Source organism: Macaca nemestrina, chromosome 1 (genome assembly GCF_043159975.1).
Source record: "Macaca nemestrina isolate mMacNem1 chromosome 1, mMacNem.hap1, whole genome shotgun sequence".
Classification (NCBI taxonomy): domain Eukaryota; kingdom Metazoa; phylum Chordata; class Mammalia; order Primates; family Cercopithecidae; genus Macaca; species Macaca nemestrina.
The window spans coordinates 206,676,793-206,703,801 of NC_092125.1; the positions used below are offsets into that span (position 1 = coordinate 206,676,793).

Consider the following 27,009-nt stretch of genomic DNA (forward strand, 5'->3'; position numbering starts at 1 on the left):
GCACCCTGCTCTGTCATGTGCTGAGTGATCTTGGAGAAATTATTCAACTTAAGTACCCATTTCTTGATTTCAGGGTCCACTGAGGCTTATACCAGGTTGCTGCCTCACCAAGAAAGTTGGGGATTCTTGGGGATTTGAAGCTGAGAAGCTTTGTAGTGCAAAGGGCTGGGGTTGACTCCTTCAAGGGGTGGCTTAAGAAATGTTTAAGAGTGGGAAGTGCTTCTCAGGTCCAATGGTCACCTTTCGCATAGAAGTCAAAGGTCAGCGGGGGTCCATAGCAGGTTGGGTCCTGGGGAAAGCAGCCCCCTAGCGACAGTAAAGGCTCAGATGCCAAGTCCCACTCCAGGATTGAAGGCTTTCGGACAAGAAGCCTAAGGTGTAGGTTTCCCCCATCCCAGTCCCTCCCTGCCTGCACTCACTGGGCCCGGGAGGACACCCACTGTTCATCATGCTCTGAGCACCCTAATGTCTCTAGAGAGCCATTCATTCAACAGATCCCTGCAGGGCAGGCCTTGAGGATCGAACCTTTTCCCTATAGCCCCGGCCTCATCACACATTTTATGTGCGCTTGCTGTGAGCAGTCCACAATCTTTGGCGTGCACAGGGGCACAGGCTGTTCCGGAAGCCGCCAGTCTCCAAAGTTCTGGCGGGAGAGAAGGGAGGGGAGAGGCTGAGTCTCAAGCCGCTAGGGAGCGGCGCTGCCCCAGGGCCGAGGGTGGAGCTTTCTGGGTCGGCCGGGAAAGGGCTGGGCTCAGCCTACAAGTGAAGGCAGGACAGCGTTGGCGGGCGCTCCCTTGAGGAGTCCAGGTGGCGGGCACCTCCGAGCCGATTCCCAGGATCCCTCAAGTGGCTCTGAGCTGCCGACCATCGGATGCCCCAGATTCCTAGGACCCAATCCCGGATTTCAGAACCTCAGGACCTTGCAAGTCCGAGCTCGGATTTCTCCCTGGACTTTAGATTTCTGGAAAGGGACGTCAGGCCGGATTCCGGATCCCTAGATCCCGTGGGAGATTCTCCGATTCCGACCGGATTCCAGGTCCCAAGATTCCTGATCTGCCGGCCCAGGCTCCTGCTCCGCCCCGGGTTCCCAGTGCGCAGCGCCCAGCGCCTGAGCGCCCCCGCATGGCGGGGCAGTGTCCCCGGTCCGGGGCGGAGCGCGCCGGCAGCTGCTGGCAGGACCCGCTGGCCGTGGCGCTGAGCCGGGGCCGGCCGCTCGCGGCGCCCCCGGGCCGGGGCTGTGCGCGGAGCCGGCCGCTCAGCGTGGTCTATGTGCTGACCCGGGAGCCGCAGCCCGGGCTGGAGCCTGGAGAGGGAACTGAGGCGGAGCCGCTGCCCCTGCGCTGCCTGCGCGAGGCTTGCGCGCAGCTCCCCCGGCCGCGGCCGCCCCCGCAGCTGCGCAGCCTGCCCTTCGGGACGCTGGCACTAGGCGACACCGCTGCGCTGGATGCCTTCTACAACGCGGGTGAGCGCGCTGGGGGCGGGGCCGGATCCGGGCGGGACTCAGGGTCCTGGGAGGGGACCCAGCCGGGCTCGACGGCTCAAGGGAGGGGCCGAGAGGGTTACCGGGTCTAGGGGACTTAAAGTGAGATGCAGCTGAAGGGCTTGGGACAGGGCCGTGAAAAAAGTGGGATTTAGGGGATCTGGGGAGCGGCCAGGCTCGGGACGAGACAGGGATCTGGGCGCAGCTCCAGGGCTCGGGGTTGGGGCTTAGGCACCCTTCAGTCGGAGCAGTGCCCAGCGAGCCGGGCGAGGATGGGGCGGGGCTTTGGAACTCTGGGGCGGGGCGGGGAGCGGCGCGGGGCTGGACTCAGCCTCAGCCTCAGGAGGATGTCACGCGGATCTCTTGAGGACAATTACTGGGAGAGGAGCTTGGACTTAGGGAAAGGGGCTGTACCCGGGAGGCTGGAGTTGAGGAGTCCTAGCATACTGTTTCCGAGGATCGGGCTGGAGAAGTAAACAGAGAAAAGGCCGGGCGCGGTGGCTCAAGCCTGTAATCCCGGCACTCTGGGAGGCCGAGGCGGGCGGATCACGAGGTCAGGAGATCGAGACCATCCTGGCTAACACGGTGAAACCCCGTCTCTACTAAAAAAAATACAGAAAACTAGCTGGGCGAGGTGGCGGGCGCCTGTAGTCCCAGCTATTCGGGAGGCTGAGGCAGGAGAATGGCGTAAACCCGGGAGGCGGAGCTTGCAGTGAGCTGAGATCCGGCCACTGCACTCCAGCCCGGGCGACAGAGCGAGACTCCGTCTCAAAAAAAAAAAAAAAAAAAAAAAAAAAACAACAACAGAGAAGCGAAGGGGCCCAACGGGACTGGATACTGGGTGAGGGAGCTTAGGTTAAGTGGCCTCAGCGGCCAAGAAAGAATGGGCGGGGAAGTGGGCGGGGAAGGATGGGCCAGAGGCGGGGCCAGAAGGAGGCTATTCCCCCGCGGGTCACTCCTCCCTCCAACCAGCCCGGATGCTCCGCCCCCATACTTACTTGCTCATGCTGGAGTCCGGTAGCTGTGCTTCCTGGGTGTCCATGAAATCGTAGCCTAAAATGAAGGCTGACCCGACGACCACTCGGACACAAAGACACAATTATCGACAGACACAAATCGCATACATGTTGACTCGTGCAGGCCCTAGCAGACGCTGTCATACACACAGGTACAGTCAGACATAGTAAGCTGTACATGTCACACATATACACATACATACATTTAGGCACAGTGTTGTCCATGCACACTGATGGTAGCCCCTTTCAAGAGACTGTGCTGAAGACCAAAGGGAGGGGACTTCTATGTTTGCGCAACTCCCACCTCCCAAATGTCCTGGAACAGACTCAATTGGTCCACAGCCTCCCTTCCCCCATGCCAGGTGCTCACAGGCTCTGAACCGTGGCCTGAGGGTCCCAGCCCAGTGAGCCCAACTCCTCTCCTGCAACACCACAGAGATCAGTTCTGTGAAAGTGCCGGGGGTCCCTAAAAAGGGCCGACTGAAGCCCAAAGCAGAAACAGACCCTACTGGAGTCCCACAGCAAGGCAGGTCAAGCCAGGATGGACCCCAGCTCCTTCCCCATCAAGCTGGGCTTCAGGGATCAGCGCCGCCCTCTCTGTACCTGCAGACGTGGTGGTGCTGGAGGTGAGCAGCTCGCTGGTACAGCCCTCCCTGTTCTACCACCTTGGTGTGCGTGAGAGCTTCAGCATGACCAACAATGTGCTCCTCTGCTCCCAGGCCGACCTCCCTGACCTGCAGGCCCTGCGGGTAGGTGGCCTGGGGCTGGTGGGGGCAGGCACGGGGCTGGGGTAAGGCCTACACAGAACACCAGTATCTGACTGTCTGCCTCCTGCAGGAGGATGTTTTCCAGAAGAACTCGGTGAGCAGAATCCACCTCTCACTCGAAAGTGCCCTTTGACTTCCACTATGACCTCTGACCTCCACTAATCCTCCTGGCTTCCTCAGTCACCTAACGCCCCCCTGACATCCCATGTGTTCCTCTGTTTCCTGTTACCTCCTCTCATGACGGGTGCCCCTTTCCTGCGATTCCAATTCCCACTGGTGCTGACCTTTGATGCTCTCACTCCCCTTGTCTAGCCCTGTGCTGACCTCTGACCTCACTGATTCCTGCCTCCCTCCCACCAGGATTGCGTTGGCAGTTACACACTGATCCCCTATGTGGTGACGGCCACTGGTCGGGTGCTGTGTGGCGATGCAGGCCTTCTGCGGGGCCTGGCTGATGGGCTGGTACAGGCTGGAGTGGGGACCGAGGCTCTGCTCACTCCCCTGGTGGGCCGGCTTGCCCGCCTGCTGGAGGCCACACCCACAGACTCTTGGTAATGAGGGCCCCCAGGGAGGGTGCTCCAGGAGGGGGTTGGTGAGGGTACAGTGGGCTGGGGCTGAGGTGCAGGCCCCACCATTCTCTCTCCCTGCCTCCCCTGCCCTGGGCATCAGTGGCTATTTCCGGGAGACCATTCGGCAGGACATCCGGCAGGCGCGGGAGCGGTTCAGTGGGCCGCAGCTGCGGCAGGAGCTGGCTCGGCTGCAGCGGAGACTGGACAGCGTGGAGCTGCTGAGCCCCGACATCATCATGAACTTGCTGCTCTCCTACCGCGATGTGCAAGTGCGTGGTGCTCAGAGAGGCAGTAGGGCAGCTGGCATTTGAGGTCAGACAAACCCAAGTTCAGGTCCTGGCTGGGCCACTTGCTCACTGGTGGCTTTGGGCAAATGATCAAACGTCTCTGAGTGTTGGCTTCCTTATTTGTTAGACAGGATGAGCATGTCGCTGCCTCCTGGGGCCGTTGTGGGGTTGGGAATGCCCAACATGGGGCATACAGCAGGTTCTCCCTGTGAGGTGTGGTGTCTGCTGGGCCTGAGGAGGCATGCAGAAGATGGTGGCTGGGTGGGATGTCAGGTGTGGGAAAGGACCCTGGCCCAAGGTTCCTCGGGGCCTGGAGGCCCATGATGCCAGTACTTGCCGTTCCCTGATGCAGGACTACTCGGCCATCATTGAGCTGGTGGAGACGCTGCAGGCCTTGCCCACCTGTGATGTGGCCGAGCAGCATAATGTCTGCTTCCATTACACTTTTGCCCTCAACCGGTGAGTGGCAGAGCAAGGGTTAGGTCATGGCCACATAAAGGTTTCCGAAACCTGGGTCTCTGCTGTGCAAAGCCATTGCTGTCTGGGATCACTGCTGTTCGGGGAATTGGCTGACCAGGGTCACTGATGTCAGTAGGTCCCTGTTGTTCTGAGTTACTGCTGCCTGGTCGGGGTGGGGGAAGTGGTGCTGCCTGTGGTATGGTCACCACTGTTCAAGATCACTGCTCCTAAGGGTCATTGCATCTAGGAATCACTTCTATCTGAGGTCACTACCCCTAGAGAGGTCAGTGCTGGCCAGGGTCACTATCATTTTGAGGTCATTATTGTCAGGCCCATGGAAGGGTCCCTGCTGTTCAGTGTCTGGAGGTCCCTGAACAGAGTAGGCCAGGGCCATCAGGGAGGGCCTGACCCCATCTTTTTCCTAGGAGGAACAGGCCTGGGGACCGGGCGAAGGCCCTGGCCGTGCTGCTGCCACTGGTACAGCTTGAGGGCTCCGTGGCACCTGATCTGTACTGCATGTGTGGCCGTATCTACAAGGACATGTTCTTCAGTTCAGGTTTCCAGGATGCCGGGCACCGGGAGCAGGCCTATCACTGGTAAGGAGCACAGTGAGTGGCTGGTGGGCTGAGCTATGAGATGAGGGATGGTGCTGTGGGCATCGGTCCAGCCTTGTGCCCCCTACCCCCACCCCAGGTATCGCAAGGCTTTTGATGTAGAGCCCAGCCTCCACTCGGGCATCAATGCAGCTGTGCTCCTCATCGCTGCCGGGCAGCACTTTGAGGATTCCAAGGAGCTCCGGCTAATAGGTGAGCACAGATCCTGGCTCTTGTCTCGTCACCCACAGGGGTTCAGAGGGGCCTGGGAAGAGGGCAGGGAGAGAGCACACTAGGTAAGAGTTAGGACGAGTTCATCCATTTGGACTGTCCTGCCCATACCCACACCTGGGTCCTAATACCTGTTCTGGGCCCTCAGGAGCCCTCAAACCCACAAATGTTCCCTAACACATCTGCATGTTCATATACCTGTGCCTGAGCTCCTGTTCCCACCCGAGATCTTGCCACACCCAATGGTTTACTCATATCTATGTTCATGTCCACACTCGGGCCCACAAAAATGGTGGGCCTCACTCACCCCTGCACCCACACTCACTGGAGCCCATGCCCCTCTCCCCCAGGCATGAAGCTGGGCTGCCTGCTGGCCCGCAAAGGCTGCGTGGAGAAGATGCAGTATTACTGGGATGTGGGTTTCTACCTGGGAGCCCAGATCCTCGCCAATGACCCCACCCAGGTGGTGCTGGCTGCAGAGCAGCTGTATAAGCTCAATGCTCCCATATGGTAGGTGGCCCCCTCTGCATTCTTGGCCTGACCTGGGCTGTCAGCTCCTGCACCTATGTCTGTTGGCATGCTAGACTGAACCCTGAGGCAATGACCTGGCTACTTTTAGACCAGTGCCCGTGGCACCCCATGCCAACGTTCTAGCTATATCCAGGCCAGTTTCCTCTCCCTGGCAGTGCTGGTTGCTGCCTGCGCTGAACTGAGGATGCGGCTTTGCATGCAGGTACCTGGTGTCCGTGATGGAGACCTTCCTGCTCTACCAGCACTTTAGGCCCACGCCAGCAGAGCCCCGTGGAGGGCCACCACGCCGTGCCCACTTCTGGCTCCACTTCTTGCTACAGTCCTGCCAACCATTCAAGATGGCCTGTCCCCAGGGTGACCAGTGCTTGGTGAGGCTTGTAGGGGTGGTGGACCTGGGAAAGGGGTAAGCCCCTTCTGACCCACCCTACTCTCCCACTGCCTGCAGGTGCTGGTCCTGGAGATGAACAAGGTGCTGCTGCCTGCAAATCTCGAGGTTCGGGGTACTGACCCAGTGAGCACAGTGACCCTGAGCTTGCTGGAGCCTGAGACCCAGGTGAAGTCGCTGCTGAGGCCCCTCACTCACCTCTGCTGGGACCTTTTCTGTGGAGCCTTTCTCCCATTCTCAGACCCTTCTCCTGTCCCCAGCACCCCCGATCACACCCCATTTCTTCTTGCAGGACATTCCCTCCAGCTGGACCTTCCCAGTCGCCTCCATATGTGGAGTCAGGTGATAGGCGGGACCTGGGGCCACTGGAAAGACGGGAGGTGAGGGTCGCTGCCACCCAGCCTGACACTCACTGGGTTCTTCATCCCTTCCCAGCGCCTCCAAGCGCGACGAGCGCTGCTGCTTCCTCTATGCACTGCCCCCAGCTCAGGACGTCCAGCTGTGCTTCCCCAGCGTAGGGCATTGCCAGTGGTGCGCAGTCTTTCATGGTCAGGGTACTCTGAGGACCAGGATGCCCGGGGGAGTGGGGGAAAGAAAGGGACGACGTCCCTCGGGTGCCCCGGGTTATGTGGGGACCAAGATGCCCCTCCCGTGAGTCTTACCTCCCCCACCTTCAGGTTCTGCGGCCTGATCCAGGCCTTGGTGACGAACCCGGATTCCACGGCGCCCGCGGAGGAGGCAGAGGGCGTGGGGGAGGTGTTGGAGGTGAGGACGCGGGACTGGGAGCTCGCGGAGGGCGAGGGGCCGCGCGCCCTGCTGAACCCCATCTCACTCCGTGCCCGGCAGTTTGATTATGAGTACACGGAGACGGGCGAGCGGCTGGTGCTGGGCAAGGGCACGTATGGGGTGGTGTACGCGGGCCGTGATCGCCACACGAGGGTGCGCATCGCCATCAAGGAGATCCCGGAGCGGGACAGCAGGTGCGGTGCGTGGCCGCACGGGCGGGGCTGAGGGCTTGTGAGGGCTGAGTGGCTCCTGTGGGCGGGGCCTAGTGGGCGGGCTCGTAGGACCTGAGAGTTCGAGCCCTGTGGACTGGGCCCGTGGGCGGAACAACCAGGACCGTGCGGGCGGGATTGAGGTCTGGAGGGTCCTACGGGTAGGGTAGTAAGGGTGCGGAGGTTGGGAGAGGGCTTGTGGGCGGGGCAGGTCCTTGGGGCGGGGCCAGGCTGGGGCGGGATGGGCTGGGCTTCTCTGCCCACATCGGTCCCTTTCCTCTCTCCCCTACCACCCCCCAGGTTTTCTCAGCCCCTGCATGAAGAAATCGCTCTTCACAAACGCCTGCGCCACAAGAACATAGTGCGCTATCTGGGCTCAGCTAGCCAGGGCGGCTACCTTAAGATCTTTATGGAGGAAGTGCCTGGAGGTGCCTGCCCTGTGTGGGATGGGAATGAAACCGAGGTGTGGGGCATGGTACCGAGGCAGGCAGGGTTGGAGAGCCCAGGGGGAAATGCACCCTAGTGCGTGTGGGTGGTGTAGCCTAGAATTAGCTGAGGAGTGGCGCTGGGTGATGGAGTTGGGGCTACGACATGGGTGTGTCTGGGCCTTGAGCAGAGATGTGGGCTGGAGCCAGTGGGTGGGAACAATGAATTTGGATTGTCCCCACCCAGGCAGCCTGTCATCCTTGCTGCGGTCAGTGTGGGGACCCCTGAAGGACAACGAGAGCACCATCAGTTTCTACACCCGCCAGATCCTGCAGGGACTTGGCTATTTGCACGACAACCACATCGTACACAGGGACATTAAGGTAAGCCCTGGGGCTGGCCCGCCCTCATCTGCTGGGGGTGGCAGGGGAGGACATGGTCTCAGACGCAGGCTGGCAGATTAAGAGAGCAGACCTGTTGCAAAGGGTAGGAAATTAATCAGGGAGGCTCTTTAGAGAAGGAGGGGAGAAGTTCAGCTCTGAAGCCAAACCAATTGTCAGCTCCCAGCCCCAGAGGGCCATGTAAGTGGGATGGCAAGGGGAGAGTGTTGACAGAGGCAGGACCAGGCTGGGATCTCCAGGAGATGGGATCCCAGAAAGAGGGTCTAGTTCTGCTGGCAGGGGCCCAGCCCAGTGTCCACTAATGACTATTGATCAGGGGGACAATGTGCTGATCAACACCTTCAGTGGGCTGCTCAAGATTTCTGACTTTGGCACCTCCAAGCGACTGGCAGGAATCACACCTTGCACTGAGACCTTCACAGGTAACAAGGTGTGGGGGTGCTGAGTGGGGATGCTGACCTGGGGCAGAAGATGTCTTGGAACTTTCCAGGGAATGGGATTGCTCCTAGGCATGGAGTTAGAGTCCTAATGGGGAATGAAACCCAGGGTGAGTGATTGGGCCAGGGCTGAGGTGATGGCATCTAGAACTGGAGCTTGGATAAGTGATGAAACTGACTTTAGCACTTGAGGAGTGTCGATGTAGGCCAAGGTGGGAGTTGGAGGAAAAAGCTGGTGATGGAGTTCAGGGGGACGATGCAATCCAGGATGTGCGCTGGAGCGCTACTGTGGGTGATGGAGTCTGCGAATGTGGTGGAGCCCAGGGTGAATGATGGAAGCCTTGGCAGGTGATGGAGCCTCGGGTGGTGATGGAACTCAGGATAGATGTTTGATGACCAGGATAGGTGTTGAGGTACGTTTTGGATGATAGGTTCAGTATGGGTGCAGTCGGCCTGAGGATGATGGCATTCCCCTCCCCTCTCCAACCCCATGTTAAAGCCTAGATGGGGCCAGGCGCGGTGGCTCAAGCCTGTAATCCCAGCACTTTGGGAGGCCGAGACGGGCGGATCACGAGGTCAGGAGATCGACACCATCCTGGCTAACACGGTGAAACCCCATCTCTACTAAAAAATACAAAAAACTAGCCGGGCGAGGTGGTGGGTGCCTGTAGTCCCAGCTACTCGGGAGGCTGAGGCAGGAGAATGGCGTGAACCCGGGAGGCGGAGCTTGCAGTGAGCCGAGATCCGGCCACTGCACTCCAGCCTGGGCGACAGAGCAAGACTCCGTCTCAAAAAAAAAAAAAAAAAAAAAAAAAAGCCTAGATGGGCATCAGTGCTCCTGCTTCTGTCCTAGGAACTCTGCAGTATATGGCCCCAGAAATCATTGACCAGGGCCCACGCGGGTATGGGAAAGCAGCTGACATCTGGTCACTGGGCTGCACTGTCATTGAGATGGCCACCGGTCGCCCCCCCTTCCATGAGCTAGGGAGCCCACAGGCTGCCATGTTTCAGGTAAGACCCCTTTGGGCCTGGCACATGGAAGTGGCATAGGGCCAGGCTGGGCCTTGGACACCTCTGAATGTCACCCTTGTTCACCCTCCCCCAACAGGTGGGTATGTACAAGGTCCATCCACCAATGCCCAGCTCTCTGTCGGCTGAGGCCCAAGCCTTTCTCCTTCGAACTTTTGAGCCAGACCCCCGCCTCCGAGCCAGCGCCCAGGCACTGCTGGGGGACCCCTTCCTGCAGCCTGGGAAAAGGAGCCGCAGCCCCAGCTCCCCCCAACATGTTCCACGGCCCTCAGGTGCTTGGAGGTGGCAGGATGGACACACTGGAGGGCAGAGGAGTTGTGGAGCTGTGAGGGGGGAAGAGGGCCCTGCTGACAGCTCTGTCCCTCCCTCAGATGCCCCTTCCGCCAGTCCCATTCCTTCAGCCGACTCAACCACCCAGTCTCAGACATTCCCGCGCCCTCAGGCACCGTCTCAGCACCCGCCCAGCCCCCCGAAGCGCTGCCTCAGTTATGGGGGCATCAGCCAGCTCCGGTGAGACCTAGGCTCCTGGGATGGGTTCCCTTTGCCTGGTTTTGCCTTTTTCTCCCCTCCTACAAAAGCCCTCCTTGGGGACTTGGGCACCTTGACCACTTGTGAATGTGGCATTTGGTGCCTCCCCATGCCCTATTCTGGCAACTCTAACTTGGACTTGTTGTGTCCTCTCAGTGCGGGATTTATCTATGTCCATCCCTGTGAGGTAGGCATAAAAGTAAGAGAGCCAGAATTCAAACCCGGCAGCAGAGGTGACTGGCTGGTTGCTGCCGGTCTTCAATCAGCCGCTCGCCCTTGTGCCCAGGGTGCCCGAGGAGCCTGCGGCCGAGGAGCCTGCATCTCCGGAGGAGAGTTCGGGGCTGAGCCTGCTGCACCAGGAAAGCAAGCGTCGGGCCATGCTGGCCGCGGTGCTGGAGCAGGAGCTGCCAGCGCTGGCGGAGAATCTGCACCAGGAGCAGGAGCAAGAGCAGGAGCAGGAGCAGGAGCAGGTGGGCGGCCCACCCTAGCGCCCCCTGGTGGTAGCACGGGGTCAGGACACCTGTTGATGTCCCCGCACCCCACCACCCCACCTCCGCGGCAGCGTCTCATTTGGCTGGAACACTCGCTGACCACCCCTCTCTTCCTTCTCAGGGGTCCCGTCTGGGCAGAAACTATGTGGAAGAGCTGCTGCGATGCCTCGGGGCACACATCCACACTCCCAACCGCCGGCAGCTGGCCCAGGAGCTGCGGGCTCTGCAAGGACGGCTGAGGGCCCAGGGCCTTGGGCCTGCACTTCTGCACGGACCGCTCTTTGCCTTCCCGGATGCGGTGAGGGCGCCTTCTGGTAGTCAGAGCTGCCCAACAACAGGTAGTGAGCTCCCCGTGCCTGGGGAGGTGCCAGGACTTGATGTTCCAAGATTCCCTGTCTCCTCCCTGAAGATCAGGCCTGCAGCAAAAAACCGTCTGCCCAGTCCTAGCTTCCCAGCCCCTCCCTGGACCTCAAGCCCGCCCATCCCACTTGCCTCCCGCCGAAGACTTTCTAGGCCTTTCCAACTCAAGCCCTGCCTCTAGTTGAGGCTCAGCTGTCTCAGCGGCGCCCTCCCTCCCCCTGCAGGTGAAGCAGATCCTCCGCAGGCGCCAGATCCGTCCACACTGGATGTTCGTTCTGGACTCACTGCTCAGCCGTGCTGTGCGGGCAGCCCTGGCTGTGCTGGGCCCGGGTAGGAGGGGAGTGCCACGGGCCTCCTGCCAGCGAGGGTGTGGTGCTTGCTGGGCGCGGTGAACATCGAATGGGGCCGGTGGGGGCCAGGCGGGACAGGGGCGGGCAGGCGCCGGTGGGGGCGTGACTAAATGGACATCTCCCATACCGGCACTGCCTGGGGCCTGCCCAGAGCTGGGCACCCTACCCCCGCACTCCCTTGCTGGGGTCTAGGGGTCCCAAACAGGCGTTGTAGCCTTGCCTGAGTTCACGGCACCCGGCTGCAGAGGTGGAGAAGGAGGCGGTCTCACTGAGGTCAGAGGAGCTGAGTAAAGACGGGGACTCCCAGCAGAGGCCACAGCAGAGCCCAGGCCAGCAGAGCCTGCTTCCAGTGGAGCCTGAGCAGGGCCCCGCTCCTCTGATGGTGCAGCTGAGCCTCTTGAGAGCAGAGACTGATCGGTAAAGCCCCTTGGAATCGCTCATAGCCTCTGCCGGGCTTCAACTCACTCCCCACTCACCACTCCATTCTACTCTTCTCTGCCCCACAGGCTGCGGGAAGTCCTGGCGGAGAAGGAACGGGAGTACCAGGCCCTGGTGCAGCGGGCTCTACAGCGGCTGAATGAGGAAGTCCGGACCTATGCCCTGGCCCCAGAGCCCCCAGGTGAGTGGGCCTTGGCTGGAGAACACTATTGGTGGGTTCGAGGCAGCTTCTAGCAGGAGGCAGTCTTGGGCTCATCACCTGACTGCTTCTTGACAGCCGCTCTTTCAACGGACCAGGGCCTGGTGCAATGGCTACAGGAACTGAATGTGGATTCAGGCACCATCCAAATGGTGAGGTGGGGAGTGCTTGGCTATCTCTGACCTCACCAGCCAAAGCCTCCATCTCTGTCCATCTGCCCGCTCTTCTCACTGTGCCCTCTGATGCAGAGAATCTCAATACTGGAAGAACACTTAGTATTCTCTTCCCATTGTATGGATGAGAAAACTGAGGCCCAGAAGGGGGGTGTGATCTGCCTCAGTATTTTGGCAGCAGAGCAGAGCTAGTACCTGGGTCTCTGGACACATCTTTCTGTAATTTCTTATTTCCCTGTTTCTGCGGGTCTTTGTCCACATCCAGCTGTTGAACCATAGCTTCACCCTCCACACCCTGCTCACCTATGCCACTCGAGATGACCTCATCTATACCCGCATCAGGTACGTCCTGGGTCCCCCAAGGGTGAACCATGCATGTGGCCTCATCCTGGCCAACTGCAGGCCTGCCTAGGTTCCTTCCTGGAAACCAAAGGGGCACCTGGGTCTCCTAAGGACAGAGGGGGCACTGGGCAGACAGTGGGTGCAAGAGAGAGTCCAGGGCCACCTTCTGGCTGAGCCACACAGAGTCCATTACCCCCAGGGGAGGGATGGTATGCCGCATCTGGAGGGCCATCTTGGCACAGCGAGCAGGATCCACGCCAGTCACCCCTGGACCCTGAGAGGCTGAATGAGGGCATCAGAGGCCAGACAGATCCAAGGATGGATGAATGGAGAGGACAAAGGCAGCTTCTGACACACCAGCCCCAGGACCTGGGGTGACTGGAGGAAGCCAGGCGAGTGGGGGCCAGGACTGGTTCCAGTGAGAGAAACCAACCACAGGCACCCAAGCACTACCAGACAAAACGTATTAAACAGAACACTTTTGAACCTTTGTCCTGGCAATTTTGGAGGTGTATGGGGGGAGGGGTACCCTGGGAAGAGCCTCCTAGGTCTTTTAAAAACAAATTTTTTTAGGCCGGGTGTGGTGGCTCACGCCTGTAATCCCAGCACTTTGAGAGGCCAAAGCGGGTGGATCACGAGGTCAGGAGTTCGAGACCAGCCTGACCAACATGGTGAAACCCCATCTCTACTAAAATACAAAAATTAGCTGGGTGTGGTGGCTTGTGCCTGTAATCCCAGCTACTCAGGAGGCTGAGACAGGAGAATCACTTGAACCCAGGAGGCAGAGGTTGCAGTGAGCCGAGATCACACCATTGCACTCCAGAGCAAGACTTTATCTCAAAAAAAAAAAAAAAAAAAAAATTTTTTTTAGAGACAAGGTCTTACTCTGTCATCCAGGCTGGAGTGCAGTGGCATAATCATATTCACTGCAGCCTCAAGCTTCTGGATTCAAGCGATCCTTTCTCCTCAGCCTCATGAGTAGCTGGGACCGCAGGTGTGCACCACCACACTCAGCTAATTTTTAAACTTTTTTTTGTAGAAATAACATCTTGCTTTGTGGCATAGCTCACTGCAGCCTCAAACTCCTGGGCACAAGCAATCTGCCTGCCTCAGCCTCCTGAGTAGCTGGGACTACAGGCATGTGACACCACCACTTGCAGCTAATTTTTAAAATTTTGTAGAGATGTGGTCTTGTTATGTTGCTCAGACTGGTCTTGAACTCTTGGGCTCAAGTGATGCTTCTGCCTCAGCCTCCCAAAGCATTGGGATTACAGGTGTGAAACACTGTGCCTGGCTTCTCTGAAGTCTTTGTGGCGGAGTCTAAAATTCCTTAATCTGGCCCCTCTTACTTCCCTGGCTCTTTCCTGCAATCACTTTTCTTCCTCCCTGCCCCAGCAGACACCAGCCTTTTATTGCCCTTAGAGCAGACTTTATTGACTTTAGCCAAGGGCAGGCCCTGAGATGGGAGTCCAGAGAGAGAGGCTTGGTCGGGCTATGTCCTGGGGGCCAGGTTGGTTCTGAGGGGTAGAAGGCCATCCACCCACTCGCATGGCTGCTCCAGGAGGGCCTGCCACAGCCGCTTCTCCTCCGGTGTGGAATCCATCCAGGGCACCTGCAGCCCATAGCTGCTGCCTGGATGTGGGTGGGCAGGGGTTGAGGGCATGATCACATTGGACACCCTGGGGCCCCCAAACACATAATCTGCCTGGTCCCAGATTATGCACTGTCCCCCATTACCACCCTCAGTTCTCAGTAGATATCAAAGCTCAGGAAAGGACAGAGAGGTATCCAGGGCCACACGCTGAGCCCCCATCTCCCAGGGCCTGTCTCAGGGAGCTACCCCACTTACCGGTGCCCAGGCTGAGGCGTGTGCCCCCCAGCTGGCGGCTGGCCAGGGCCCCATGGTCCCAGAGGGAGAGCTCGGCACAAGCCTGGCGCAGGTCGGCAGGCCCAAAGCCATCGTACACCATGGTGTGGTTGAACACAGGTCTGAGGCTGCGTCGCACAACCCTTGTACGCTGGCGGCTGGCCCGGCTGTCATCAGGCAGTACGAAGCTGTGCGGGAGGTGGCCTGGCATCAGGTGACCACCCCTCACACTCCCTAGAGTCATCCAGTCACCATGTCCCACTCATTCTCCCTCACATATGTCCATGTCCCCTGGCTCCTGCCTGCCTGACCTCAGACCCTCACTGCCCTGGGACCTTTGCAGCAGCCTCCTCTCAGGTCTCCTGGCTTTAAAAGTTACAACTCCTGGCTGGGCACAGTGGCTCACACCTATAATCCCAGCACTTTGGGAGGCTGAGGTGGGTGGATCACCTGAGGTCAGAAGTTCGAGACCAGCCTGGTCAACATGGTGAAACCCCATCTCTACTAAAAACACAAAAATTAGCTGGGTACGGTGGCGTGCACCTGTAATCCCACCTACTCGGGAGGCTGAGGCAGGAGAATCGCTTGAGCCCAGGAAACTGAGGCTGCAGTGAGCTGAGATCGTGCCACTGCACTCCAGCCTAGGCAACAGAGCAAGACTGCGTCTTAAAAAAAATAATACTAAAGAAAAAATTACAACTCCTATTCACAGGGCTGCCGAGCGATGTCTCTGAAATGCAATTCTGCTACTCTCGCTGGCTCAGTGACTTTCATTATCTCCCCGTTGCTCCACCACCACCCCTCCTCGAGCAGTTTCCAAGGTTTTTCTTTCTTTCTTCCTTTCTTGTTTTTTGAGACAGAGTCTCGCTCTGTTTTTGCCCAGGCTGGGGTGCAGTGGCATGGTCTTGGCTTACTGCAGCCTTCCAGGTTCCAGTGATTCTCTCGCCTCAGTCTCTCAAGTAGCTGGGATTACAGGTGCCTGCCACCACGCCTGGCTAATTTTTTGTACTTTTAGTAGAGATGGGGTGTCACCATGTTGGTCAGGCTGTTCTAGAAATCCTGACCTCAAGTGATCCACCTGCCTCAGCCTCTCAGAGTGCTGGGATTACAGGCGTGAGCCACCATGCCTGGCCTGTTTCCAAGGTTTTCAAAGCCCGGGAACCCCCTCTTCAAAATACAGTGTTGCTCAGAAGTACAATACCTGAAAGAAAGAACGCCTCTGGCTGCATCAGGGTGGACACCCAGAAGTGATCTGCCCACGGCCATTTCACTCTCTAAGGGTGGGGGCAGCACCTGGAGGCACCCCTAGAAGTCCCCTGGAAGCTTACTTTGAAGACCACTGAACTGTAAGTTCCAGGCCAAGCCCCACAGCCTGACCTCTCAGGTTCTCTGTGGAAGGACCCCTGCAGCCCTCAGCCTCAGCTTTTCAACAAGTCCTACAGGCGGCAGTCACACTGAAATGCAGCTCCTCAAAGGTGTCCTCAACTTTCCTGACTCCAGGCCTTTGCTCAAACCATCCCCTTCACCCCTGCTCAGTGGGGAAAGCCATGGCTGCGTGATCAAGGGTTGATTAGTAGGGGTTTGTCGAGGTTGGGCACTCCACTGCAGTCAAAAGAAAGGGAAGCCCCGAGGGCCAGCACTCCTCACCATTGTACGTAAGTGTCCAGGGATCCTGCCCGCAGTGGCAGGAGGTCCCGAGCCTCCTTCACCCAGAAGTGCAGCTCCCCGCTCGGGGGCAGTCCAGCGCCTGCGGAGAGGCTCGGCTCAGGCCCGCAAGTCCACCACCCCTAAACCCAGGGACAGGAGTCTCCCGCTTTTCAGGGCGTGTCCAGCTTGGCCTCTCCGGCTATCACTCACCTTCGGAGCCGGCGGGGACGTACTTGAGGGACAGGGCGAGTAGCCCGCGGCTCGGAAGGTCGTCGGGAGAGAGTGGGACCTGCGAGAGGTGGGCTTGTCGTGGAGCAGGGGCTAATGGAAAGGGGTCTCAGGAGGGTGGGGTCTGCAGACCCGGAAGGGGTGCGGTTAGCAGAAACGGCGGGGCCTGCAGGGCGGAACCTAGGGGTCCCAGTGCCCTCATGGAAGGGGCCGTGGCAGGCCGGCTCCACCTGGGGCCGTGAGGTTAAGAGGTTGAGGGGAGGCTCTGTCGAAGGAGGGGTCTGAGGGGGCTGCAGGAGAGCCTGGTGGGGTAAATGCAGGAGACCCGAGCCGCAGGTCTCCCCACGCGGCCTGGCTGCCTCACCCGGGGCTGCAGGGGGAGCCAGGTGGGCTCAGAGCCCCAGTCCCACGTGTCCAAGGGCACTTCAGCTTCACCCAGAAAGATGTTGCGACCCAGGCTTTCGCGGTGCCACACGGACAGGCTCAGCACGCGGCCCTGCAGCTCGGCCTGCGGGACGGAGTACTGGGGACAGGAGGTGCACTTTAGCGGAGCACTGCTGGTGGCCCGCGTAGATGCTGCGCGAGTTGGCTGGGGCGGGTCCTACCGCGTTCCTACCGTGAAGGAATTCTGGGGAGCCCCGAAGGGCATTAATGGGGGCCTGGACTATCACCACGCCCACCACAAGGCTGACACACTGGAGAACGAGTTAATAGCCCCCCGGCCGATCCTCCAGGCTGCCCTTGCCACCTCGCCCCGCAGGAAGGGGCATCCTGTTCATTAACGGGGAACCGCACCGTGGTCCCAGCCTCACCCGGAGAGTCTCGTTGAAAACCGGATTCAGATTCCGTTTCTTCACTGCCGTCTTGCGCTTGCTCTGCTTATCCGGGAGGAGGTAGCTTTTGACGTAGCTGGGAAGGTGAGAACCCGAGGTGAGGAGGGGCCCTCCCAGAGTCTTCTCCCCTGCCTGTGGGCTCCCCCAGCCACCACCCTGAACACATGCCAGGCCTCGTGCTAAGCGCTTTACAGGGATTGTCTCAATCCCACACCTCCCAATAACGCTGTTGTTCCCATTTTGAACATGAGAACGAGGAGGCCGGCCGAGACCCTGTGAATGGTGGGCTGGGCTGTGACAGCCGCGCCCGGCTTGGCCGACCGGGCACTCACGGGTCTGAGCGGCGGCGTCGGGCGGCGGCCAGGCCCTGGCACTGGATCACGTGCACGCGCAGCTCGGAGGCACCCGGCTCGTAGTGCAGCGCGAAGTGCACGGAGCCGCGGACCTGCACCGCCTCCGCCTCGCCGGACAGGCTCATCTGGCTGCCGCTCAGCTGCGGACGGGATTGGGTGGGAGTCAGGGCCGCTCGCAGGGCTCACGTCGGGGCCGGGGGCAGCGCGGAGGCTTCAGACCGGAGTTATGGGTGGTAGGCCAGGGGGCTGCAGCGTTGGGTCCCGCGGCGAGGGAGGGGCAGGCAGGGGCTACGCGTCGGAACGTGTCCACCTCCCCGGCCGCCGGGGTCCCCTCCCTCCCGCCTCACCGTGGAGGAGTTAAGGCTGGACACCGAGGAGCTGCTACTGAGCATGCGGTCGAGTGAGGGGTCCGGCCCCGGGGCCTCCTCCCCGTTCTCCAGGATCTGGGACTCGGCCTTGGTCTGCAGAGGGGGCAAGTGACGGGGCGCCCCTTCTTTCCCCGCCCCTGCCCCGAGCGCCCTGGGTCGCGGGCTGCTCGCAGCCCTGGGCAGGAGCGCTCCCCGCCCGGAATCCGCTCCGGATCTTGAGAGCAGCCGCGGGCCACTCCCGCCTACCTGGGCTTGCGGGGGCCGCGGCTCCTGCCCTCCCCTCGACGCGGGCTCCAGCTCCGGGTCCGCCTTCTCGGCACAGACCAGCAGGTCTCCTTGGCCAGGGTCTGGGGTGGGGCATGAGACGCTAAGCGAGCCCTCTCCTGCCCGCCCCTGAACGAATTTGGAGGAACTGGTTTACAACCCCAGCGAGCTGCAGATTCAGGCCCCGGTGCTGCCCTGGGATCGTCCCCACCTCCGAGGCAGGGTGGGAGTGGGGGTGAGGAGGGTGAACGCAGGTGGTTGGGGCCCTTTAGAGCTGCCTCTGACCCCTGAAACCTCTCTGTGCTCCCCAACAGGCGCTCCCACTCACCTTCCTGGGCCTGGGACGCCTCCTCAGGATCTGAACCCTTTAGCGGGACAGAAGGCGATGGGAAATCAGGTTCCTGAAGGAAGGAAGGGATAGAGGTCACAGTGTGGGGGCTGGTGAAGAAGGAGTCAAAGGTCATATTGGGGTCAGAGGTCACAGACTCCAGCCAGCTACCCCAGTTTCAGGTTTAGGGCAGCCCACGGGGCAGGGCTGGCAGCAAGCTGCAGGAGCGGTGGGACCGGGGCTTCACAGCCCATCCCGCAGGGCTTGTGCCGCCTGACTCCCTGCTCCCATTGGTGAGAGCATTGGTACCTGAGTCCTGCACCTCTGCCAGGCCAGGCCAGTCCCAGTCCCTCCACACTCCTTTTTTTTTTTTTTTTTTTTTTTTTTAATTGAGAGGGAGTTTCACTCTTGTTGCTCAGCCTGAAGTGCAATGGCGCGATCTTGGCTCACCGCAACCTCCACCTCCCAGGTTCAAGCGATTCTCCTGCTTCAGCCTCCTGAGTAGCTGGGATTGCAGGTTATGCACCACCATGCACGGCTAATTTTGTATTTTTAGTAGAGACGGGGTTTCTCCATGTTGGTCAGGCTGGTCTCGAGCTCCCGACCTCAGGTGATCCACCCGTCTCAGCCTCCCCTACAGACGTGAGCCACTGTGCCCGGCCTTTTTTTGAGACGGAATCTCGCTCTGTCACCCAGGCTGGAGTGCAGTGGCTGGATCTCAGCTCACTGCAAGCTCCGCCTCCCGGGTTCATGCCATTCTCCTGCCTCAGCCTCCAAAGTAGCTGGGTCTACAGGCGCCCACCACCTCGCCCGGCTAGTTTTTGTGTTTTTTAGTAGAGACGGGGTTTCGCCGTGTTAGCCAGGATGGTCTCGATCTCGATCTCCTGACCTTGTGATCCGCCCGTCTCAGCCTCCCAAAGTGCTGGGATTACAGGCTTGAGCCACCGCACCCGGCCCTTTTTTTTTAAAAAATTTTATTTTTATAGAGATGGGGGGCATTTTGCTATGTTGCCCAGGCTGGCCTTGAACTCCTCAGCTCAAGCGATCCTCCTGCATCAGCCTCCCAAAATGCTGGGATTACAGGCATGAGCCACTGCGCCTGGCCCCACTTCACCCCTTAGTAGCCAGATTCAGAAGTTCCCTTAGAGGCTGGATCCATACCACTGTTCACCAGTGTTCCACCCAGGAGATGATGCGGTGCAGACACGGCAAGGGACATGTCTAGGGTCTCCCCATTCCCAGGCTGGGGCTCTTTTCCCCCCTGCCCCCCCCCACATTCCACCTTCCCTCCAGGGACACTGTACTGACTTGCTGGTTCATTCACTCTTACCTCAGTCTCCCTGAGCCTCTCCTGAGGGGCCTCATCAATGGTGAGCCTAGGAGTAGGAAGAGGACGCTCTCAGAGGGAGGGACCCTGGTTACTGGTGGGCACCATCTCCCTCTTCCCGAGACCCCTCCTCACCTGGGTTCTGGCCCCTCTTCCTTCTCTTTCACAGCAGCCTCAGCCTCCCCGTCGCTGCCTGGAGCCTGGTCTCCTGGGCGCAGGTGAGAAGTTCTGTGAGCCCCCATGCTCAGGAAGCCTGGCTGTGACTCGAGAGAGGCCCTGGGAGATGCCCACCCGCCCCACGCCCACAGAGGAGCATTGCCCACTCAAAGACACACAGTACCAAGGGCAGTCAGGACTGGAGCCCCGGTGGTCCTCTCTCCCTGTCCACATACAGACAGCGCCCTGGACGGCACATGGCTTGCCCTGCCCCGAAGATCTCTCACCCCTGGCGCTCTTCTTCCTGCGCATAGAGGCTCGGACAAGGTCAGAGCCGAAGTGGGCATTGTGGTGCCGCTGGGAGCGTGCTTCCTGGAACCAGTCCCCTGTCAGGATCTTCAGCTGCCCAGGGTCTGCCAGTGAGGCCCGGAGCTTGCTGGAGGAAGGGGGAAGGTGTGGCTGTCATGACTCACTCAAGCAACATTCCACCACCCACATGGTACCAGGCTTGGGACCAGGGGCCAGGGACCCAACAGCAAATCAGACTTGATCTGTGCTGTGGAGGAGCTCGGGCTGCTGGGGAGACCGAGTCCAGAAGAGACAAGTACACTATAGTGAACCGGATGATGTGATAGAAATAAGAAGAGCCAGCTCTGCCTGGGAGAATCCGGGAGGGTTTCCCAGAGGAGGTGACATTTGAATTGCCTTTATTTATTTATTTACTTAATTATTTTGAGATGGGGTCTCCCTCTATGCCCAGGCTGGAGTGCTGTGGCGCAATCTCAGCTCACTGCAACCTTCACCTCCCAGGCTCAAGTGATCCTCCCACTTCAACCTCCCGAGTAGCTGGGACTACAGGCGCGTGCCACCTTGCTCAGCTAATTTTTTTAATTTTGTTTTGTAGAGACGGGGCTTTTCAATGTTGCCCAGGCTAGTCTCTAACTCCTGGACTCAAGCGATCCACCTGCCTCAGCCTCCCAAAATGTTGTAAACCACTGTGCCCAGTCTTGAATTTCTTCTTAAAAGACAAATTGGAATTCTCCAGGTAGAGAAGGATAATAGTTATTACACTTTTTTATTATTATTTTTTGAGATAGGGTCTTGCTCTGTTGCCCTGGCTGGAGTGCAGTGGCATGATCATGGCTCATTGCAGCCTGACCTCCTGGGTTCAAGCAATCCTCTCACCTCAGCTGCCTAAATAGCTGGGACTACAGGCACATACCACCACGCCAGGCTAATTTTTTTATATTTTGTAGAAATAGGGTCTCACTGTGTTGTCCAGGCTGGTCTTGAATTCCTGGGCTCAAGCAATCCTCCCGTCTCAGCCTCTCAAAGTGCTGGGATTACAGGAGTCGCCACTATCCCTGGCCAATTCCTCTTAAATCAGTGAAGTAGGACTCCTTAGCCCCATTTTATAGACAAGGAGCGTGGTGCTCAAGGAGGTCAGGTGAGTCATTTGAGCCAAGGCTACAAATCTAGGAAGTATCTGTCCCCAAACATTGCTTGTAACACCCATGCTCTTCTACCACCGTGCTCTTCCAGTACCAGCATAGGCATAGAAGTGAAGTGTGGGTTCAGGGACTGGGGAGCACCTGAGTGGCTGGAGGGGTCACTTTGTGTCTGTGTGTTGGGTGGGGGTTATGGTGGAAGAGGAGATGGTGGGGGCTGGCAAGGACCGACCAGGGAGGCCCAGTGGACCATGCCTAGGAGCTTGTCCTTGACACTGGGGAGCCAGGAGAAGTTTCAGCGGGGACATTAAGGACAGATCTGGCCAGGCACGGTGGCTCGCATCTGTAATCCCAGCACTTTGGGAGGCCGAGGCGGGTGGATCATCTGAGGTCAGGGGTTTGAGACCAGCCTGGCCAACATGGTGAAACCTCATCTCTACTGAAAATACAAAAAATTAGCTGGGCGTGGTGGTATGTACCTATAATCCCAGCTACTTGGGAGACTGTGGCAGGAGAATTGCTTGAACCCGGAGGGGCGGAGGTTGCAGTGAGCCAAGATTGTGCCACTTTACTCCAGCCTGGGCGAAAATATGAAACTCTGTCTCAAAAAAAAATTAAAATTAAAATTAAAAAAGGACAGATCTGGGGAGCATCAGCTGCAGGAGGTGGGCCCAAGAGGCAAGCCTGGAGGCAGAGAGGCTGGCGAGAAAGCTGGTGCAGTCACCCCTGGAGAAGTGATAAGCTGTGAGCTGGCCAAGGCCAGAGGAGACTAAAGGGCGAAACCAAGAACCATGCAGACATCTGACAGCAGTGGTGTCAGTAGGGAGCAGGGTGGGGGCCACTCAAGCCTCTCAATGCTCCCTGGCCAGGGTCTGCCCTGCCTTACCTGACCCGCCCTTCCTCCAGCTGGCGCAGGCGGGCATCTCGTTGGAGGACACCAGCAATGGCCTCCTGCTCCTCCTCTGTCAGGAAGCTGAGGTCCAATAGTCCTTCAGTCTCAGGCTTTGGCCCATGCGCCATGGGGAGGGAGGGCAGAGCCCAAAGCCCCTCTTGAGATGGGTGGCCCCTCTGGGGCATCAGCTGGGGCTGTGCCCCAGCTGGGCACACGTAGCTTCCTGGGGGCAGACCAAGGGTCAGGTCAAGCCCTGCACAAATGCTTGGCACATCCTGGAACCAACAGCCCTTTTCTCCCCAAACACTTGGCCAGGTATGGGTAGGGTGCCACCCCAGGACGGCTGAGCTCAAGGTGGGGTGCCAGGCACTCATGCACACATGCATACACTGGCCCTTGAACGCACTCAGGGACACAGTGGAAGACGCAAGAGACACACATGCACACACCCTGAGGTAGGGCCACACAGAACTGCAGCGATGGAACACACAGACACACGTGCACACGCGGATCCACGTAGGCATAGATATGGCCACACATGCACATAGACACCTGCATAAAGACAGGCGCATGTACAGCTGTTCCCCCAGAAAGGGCCCTCTACAGACACAGACCTGGACCCGTGCCCACGAGAGACATGCACACACATTCTTTTTTTTTTTTTTTTTTTTTTGAGAAGGAGCTTTGCTCTTTTGCCCAGGCTGGAGTACAGTGGCGCGATCTCATCTCACTGCAACCTCCACCCAACGGGTTCAAACAATTCTGCCTCAGCCTCCTGAGTAGCTGGGATTATAGGCACACACCATCACGCCCAGCTAATTTTTGTATTTTTAGTAGAGACGGGGTTTGACCATGTTGACCAGGCTGGCCTGGAACTCCTGATCTTGTGATCCGCCCGCCTCGGCCTCCCAAGGTGCTGGGATTACAGATGTGAGCCACCACGCCCAGCCCTGCACATGTTCTTAAATCTGCACACAGTGGCCAGGCGTGGTAGCTCACACCTGTAATCCCAACACTTTGGGAGGCCAAAGTGGGCCGATCACCTGAGGTCAGGAGTTTGAGACCAGCCTGGCTAACATGGTGAAACCCCATCTCTACTAAAAATACAAAAATTATGGCCGGGTACAGTGGTTCACCCCTGTAATCCCAGCACTTTGGGAGGCCGAGGCGGGCGGATCATCTGAGGTCAGGAGTTTGAGATCAGCCTGACCAACATGGACAAACCCCATCTCTACTAAAAATATAAAATTAGCTGGGCGTGGTGGTGCATACCTGTAATCCCAGCTACTCGGGAAGCTGAGGTGGGAGAATTGCTAGAACCTGGGAGGCAGAGGTTACAGTGAGCCAAGATCATACCATTGCACTCTAGCCTGGGCAAAAAGAGCGAAACTCCGTCTCCAAAAAAAAAAAAAAAAGAAAGAAAGAAAAGAAAAATTAGCTGGGCTTGGAGGCACATGCCTGTAATTCCAGCTACTTGGGAAGCTGAGGCAGGAGAATCTCTTGAACCCGAGAGGTGGAGGTTGCAGTGAGCTGCGATGGTGCCACTGCACTCCAGCCTGGGCAACAGAGTGAGACTCTGTCTCAAAACAAAAACAAGCAAAAAAACCTGCACACAGCATATGCACACCAACAGGGATGGGCCCACCCGGATGGGTTCACCTAGACAAGAACAAGTCTGGGGACAAATGTGTTCCTCAATAAAGATATACATAAAAATCACACAGACTCTGGCACACACACATTGTCCAGCTATCTGAGTTGTGAGCTCCTTGGAGGCAGGGAGAGGGAGTGACCCTCAAAGCCAGTACTTTGCACACAACAGATGGTTGGTAAAATTTTGATTAATTAAATGCAGAAATATACCTGCACATACATGGGAATGCACACATACAACCACCCACCTAGACAGACACACACACGCATACACACACACGCACGCGCACACACACACGTACGTGCACACACACACATGCACACACACACACATGCTCACTCCCCTGGGCCAGGAACCTCACAGCCTGGGTCCCCTCCCGCCACCCTTCACCTCCACCCTGCCCTGGCCCACTTGGCCTTCCTGTCTGAGGCAACCTCCTCCTCAGCCCACACCTCCAACTTCCTCCCCTGAGGTAACTGCCGCACACACTCCCACCGAGGCCTCCAACCCAGGGATGCCCCCGCTGCCAGCCCTGCCCTCTTGCCTGGAGCCACCGGGCCCCTCTGCTCTGGCCACACGGTTCTCCCAAGACCAGGGTGGGGTCCCGGCGGTGGAAGCCTAAGCTGGCACAGCAGCCCATGCTCAGGTACCACAGTGACTCCGGAAAGAAAACATTTGCCCAGCGCTGAGGGGCATGTAGACGTGGCAAGGGGCCCATGACTTGGTCAGGGCTGTGTCCCGAGCCCACTGGGCGGCCTCTCCTCTCTTCCCCGCCCCTTCCATGCCAGGGCTCCAGGTGGGGCCGGGACCGGTGGAGGCAGCTTGGCAGGCAGGTCCTGGCTTGTGTCCACCGCCTGCTATGTTCTGTCCCCTCCCAGCTGAGTCAGTGGCCGAGTCCCAGCGATCCCTCCTGACACCCTCAGGAGCTGAAGGCCTCGGCCTGGCTGCCCGGTGTGCATTCGCTCTGTGGATACCTGTGTGCTCCACAACAGCAGTGTCCCTGAACTTCTATGGCCAAGGTGTGGGTCTTGCAAACGCACAGTTCGGGCTCCCCCGTGGATTGGTGTGTGAACCCATGTCCCTCTCTGTGCCCTGGTCCGAGTCTGGTGGGCATGTCTGCGTAGTGTGGGTCTGTGAGCTGTGTAGTTGCTGTGTGAGTGTGTCTTTGTGTCCTGCTGCGGTGTGATGCTGCATGGTGACTATATTGTCTGTGCGGTGTGTTCAGTGACGTTCTAGGTGACAGCGCCATGTGGGGTGTGTGCAGTATGCATTGTGCGTTTCCTCCTGTGCTGTACGTGTGACTGGGCTGTGTGCTGTGGGGTGTCCCCTGGTGCCTTGGGGGCCACCAGGTATGTGTGTCTGAGTGTGGAGAGAGGTGGGAGAGGACATTTGGCAGAACTGGGCCTATTTCTGTCCTGCAGGCCTGCCTGAGCTGGGCCATGGGCATCAGCCCAGCCTCCTCAGCAGTTCCCCTCCCTGAAGTCCCCTCTCCTACCAGAGGCAGAATCAAGTGTTTGGTCTTCCCTGCTGTTTTGACACTGTGGGACAGACCCATTGGTCAAGAGGAGGGTCTGTCCATCTGTCCGGCTGTTCCAGTTCCAGACATGTGCCCACCTCCCCCAACCCCAAGGTGCTGGAGGGTGCTCAGGATACCAGGTGGCAGTGCCTGCGTCTCTGGACCCTGGCAGGGGACCCTGGCACCGACATGTGTTACCTGTAGGGGTCCAGTATGGGAGGACACCTTCGCAGGTGACTCCAGCTCCCCTGGCAGCCGAGTTTCAGGGACTGGGAGAAGAGCCGTGAGGGAAGAAGGCTGACTCAACAGGCAGCCCAGCCAGCAGCTGCCCCACACTGAGGAGGAGGAAACACCTCGGCAGGGCCTGATGCAAAACCGGGCCTGGACTCCCAGCGCCCCGGGGTGCGCCCCCGCAGCTGACTGGAGAGGCCGGGCTTGGCCCCAGCTCCCCAGTTAGGCCACCCTGCGCAGAGTCCCTGCTCTGCCACTGGGTGTGCGACCTTAAGCAGGTCTCTTCCATTTCTTCTGATGCAAACTGTGGGTAGCAGTGTGCAAGGGGCCTATTCTAAGGGAAGTGAAAGTGCCCGGTGTGAGCTGGCAGAGTCGGGGTGAGGTGTCTCCACTCCAGCATAGTCCAATGCCCATGGCCATTTCAGCAGCTGCTGCCCTCTGTATCCACATGCACCTCTGGGACATGCTGGCCACAGCAGAGCAGCCCTCTCTGTCCCCTCTGCTGTCCTGGGCCCCATCTGTTTGAGGAGGCCTGAAATCTTCCAGTGCCAAGGTGAGGGTCCCACACTGGCACCCTGAACACCCCTGAGCCCCTCTGAGCACCCCATTCTACACCCAGCTTCTGCCCACCCTGAGATTAGAAGGTTTAGGCCCTAGATTACATTGGCTTCAGGACCCTGAACCTCCTGGGTTGTCTTGGGCACAAGAGGCCACACCAAAGCTTTCTGACTCCCCCCAAGTCCACTTCACTTTCCATGGCCTGCCCTGGCCCGACCCCCTCCCCTGAACCTAGGGCCATGGATTAAAGATTAGAGGGCTCCTCATAGACCCCTGGGAGAGGTAGGACAAGGGGTGGTTTATAAACAAAACCGGTCTGGGCACGGTTACTCATGCTTGTAATCCCAGTACTTTGGGAGGTCGAGGTGGGCGGATCACTCTAGGACAGGAGTTTGAGACCAGTCTGGCCAACATGGTGAAACCCCATCTCTACTCAAAATAACAAAAATTAACTGGGCATGGTGGCGAGTGCTTGCAGTCCCAGCTACTCAGGAGGCTGAGGCAGGAGAATTGCTGGAACCCAGGAGGCGGCGGTTGTAGTGAGCTGAGATCTTGCCACTGCCCTCCAGCCTGGGCAACACAGCGAGACTCCGTCTCAGAAAAGCAAACAAAAAACCCGCTCTTCCTCCCCGTCATCAGAACTGGCTCCCACCACCACTGAGAGACAGAGGGCCCCTCCTCCATCTCAGCCCACAGTTGAGGCTTCCCTACTTATTTTTTGCAAGTTAATCTTATTTTTCTCATCTGTTAAATGGGGGTAATAATCCCTCCTCAGAGGATTTTCACTAAAATTCAGTGAGATCCTTGAAGACTTTATTTATTTGTTTGTTTGTTTTGAGATGGAGTCTCGCT

The 27,009-nt window shown here is 58.6% G+C and overlaps 2 protein-coding genes across 7 annotated transcripts; one reads left to right on the forward strand and one right to left on the reverse strand.

Moving 5' to 3' along the window:
* The first annotated feature begins 683 nt into the window (after positions 1-683).
* On the forward strand, positions 684-15,381 carry LOC105494535 (mitogen-activated protein kinase kinase kinase 6). 6 transcript variants are annotated; one of them, XR_011624179.1, is made up of 30 exons: positions 684-1,462; positions 3,106-3,245; positions 3,334-3,357; positions 3,624-3,814; positions 3,933-4,101; positions 4,472-4,578; positions 5,004-5,174; positions 5,272-5,384; positions 5,753-5,912; positions 6,136-6,301; positions 6,379-6,486; positions 6,611-6,660; positions 6,754-6,849; positions 6,996-7,083; positions 7,165-7,298; positions 7,614-7,741; positions 7,986-8,122; positions 8,457-8,562; positions 9,431-9,588; positions 9,686-9,878; positions 9,978-10,116; positions 10,421-10,604; positions 10,747-10,923; positions 11,210-11,315; positions 11,581-11,752; positions 11,842-11,954; positions 12,051-12,124; positions 12,411-12,487; positions 12,687-12,879; positions 15,067-15,381. XR_011624179.1 is itself a non-coding variant. In XM_011763042.3 (30 exons), exons 1-30 carry the CDS (start codon positions 1,123-1,125, stop codon positions 12,763-12,765), a joined length of 3,807 nt encoding a protein of 1,268 aa, XP_011761344.1. In that variant the 5' UTR covers positions 684-1,122; the 3' UTR covers positions 12,766-12,977. The 6 variants fall into 6 exon arrangements, 4 of the variants coding, with proteins under 4 accessions (XP_011761344.1, XP_011761342.1, XP_011761345.1 ...); XR_011624185.1 differs by lacking the exon at positions 15,067-15,381 and adding an exon at positions 13,527-13,620; XM_011763042.3 differs by lacking the exon at positions 15,067-15,381 and having other exon boundaries at positions 3,106-3,122; positions 3,216-3,245; positions 12,687-12,977.
* On the reverse strand, positions 13,744-25,730 carry LOC105494536 (synaptotagmin like 1). Its single transcript, XM_011763044.3, has 15 exons — positions 25,567-25,730; positions 22,193-22,421; positions 20,146-20,294; positions 19,838-19,910; positions 19,706-19,751; positions 18,376-18,448; positions 18,030-18,130; positions 17,763-17,876; positions 17,395-17,555; positions 17,042-17,138; positions 16,594-16,752; positions 16,212-16,290; positions 16,002-16,101; positions 14,337-14,542; positions 13,744-14,119 (listed from the first exon to the last, which is right to left on the reverse strand). Exons 2-15 carry the CDS (start codon positions 22,381-22,383, stop codon positions 13,980-13,982), a joined length of 1,689 nt encoding a protein of 562 aa, XP_011761346.1. The 5' UTR covers positions 22,384-22,421; positions 25,567-25,730; the 3' UTR covers positions 13,744-13,979.
* Between the last annotated feature and the right edge of the window lie 1,279 nt (positions 25,731-27,009).

Coding starts and splice junctions, on each gene's coding strand:
- LOC105494535 (XM_011763040.3), top strand. CDS start 1,123: ATGGCGGGGCAGTGTCCCCGGTCCGGGGCGGAGCGCGCCGGCAGCTGC. Junction 4,102..4,471: donor TCTCCTACCGCGATGTGCAA/GTGCGTGGTGCT, acceptor TCCCTGATGCAG/GACTACTCGGCCATCATTGA. Junction 8,123..8,456: donor TCGTACACAGGGACATTAAG/GTAAGCCCTGGG, acceptor ACTATTGATCAG/GGGGACAATGTGCTGATCAA.
- LOC105494536 (XM_011763044.3), bottom strand. CDS start 22,383: ATGCCCCAGAGGGGCCACCCATCTCAAGAGGGGCTTTGGGCTCTGCCC. Junction 17,877..18,029: donor CGCGGCCCCCGCAAGCCCAG/GTAGGCGGGAGT, acceptor CCCCCTCTGCAG/ACCAAGGCCGAGTCCCAGAT. Junction 14,543..16,001: donor CTGGACACTTACGTACAATG/GTGAGGAGTGCT, acceptor CCTCCCGCACAG/CTTCGTACTGCCTGATGACA.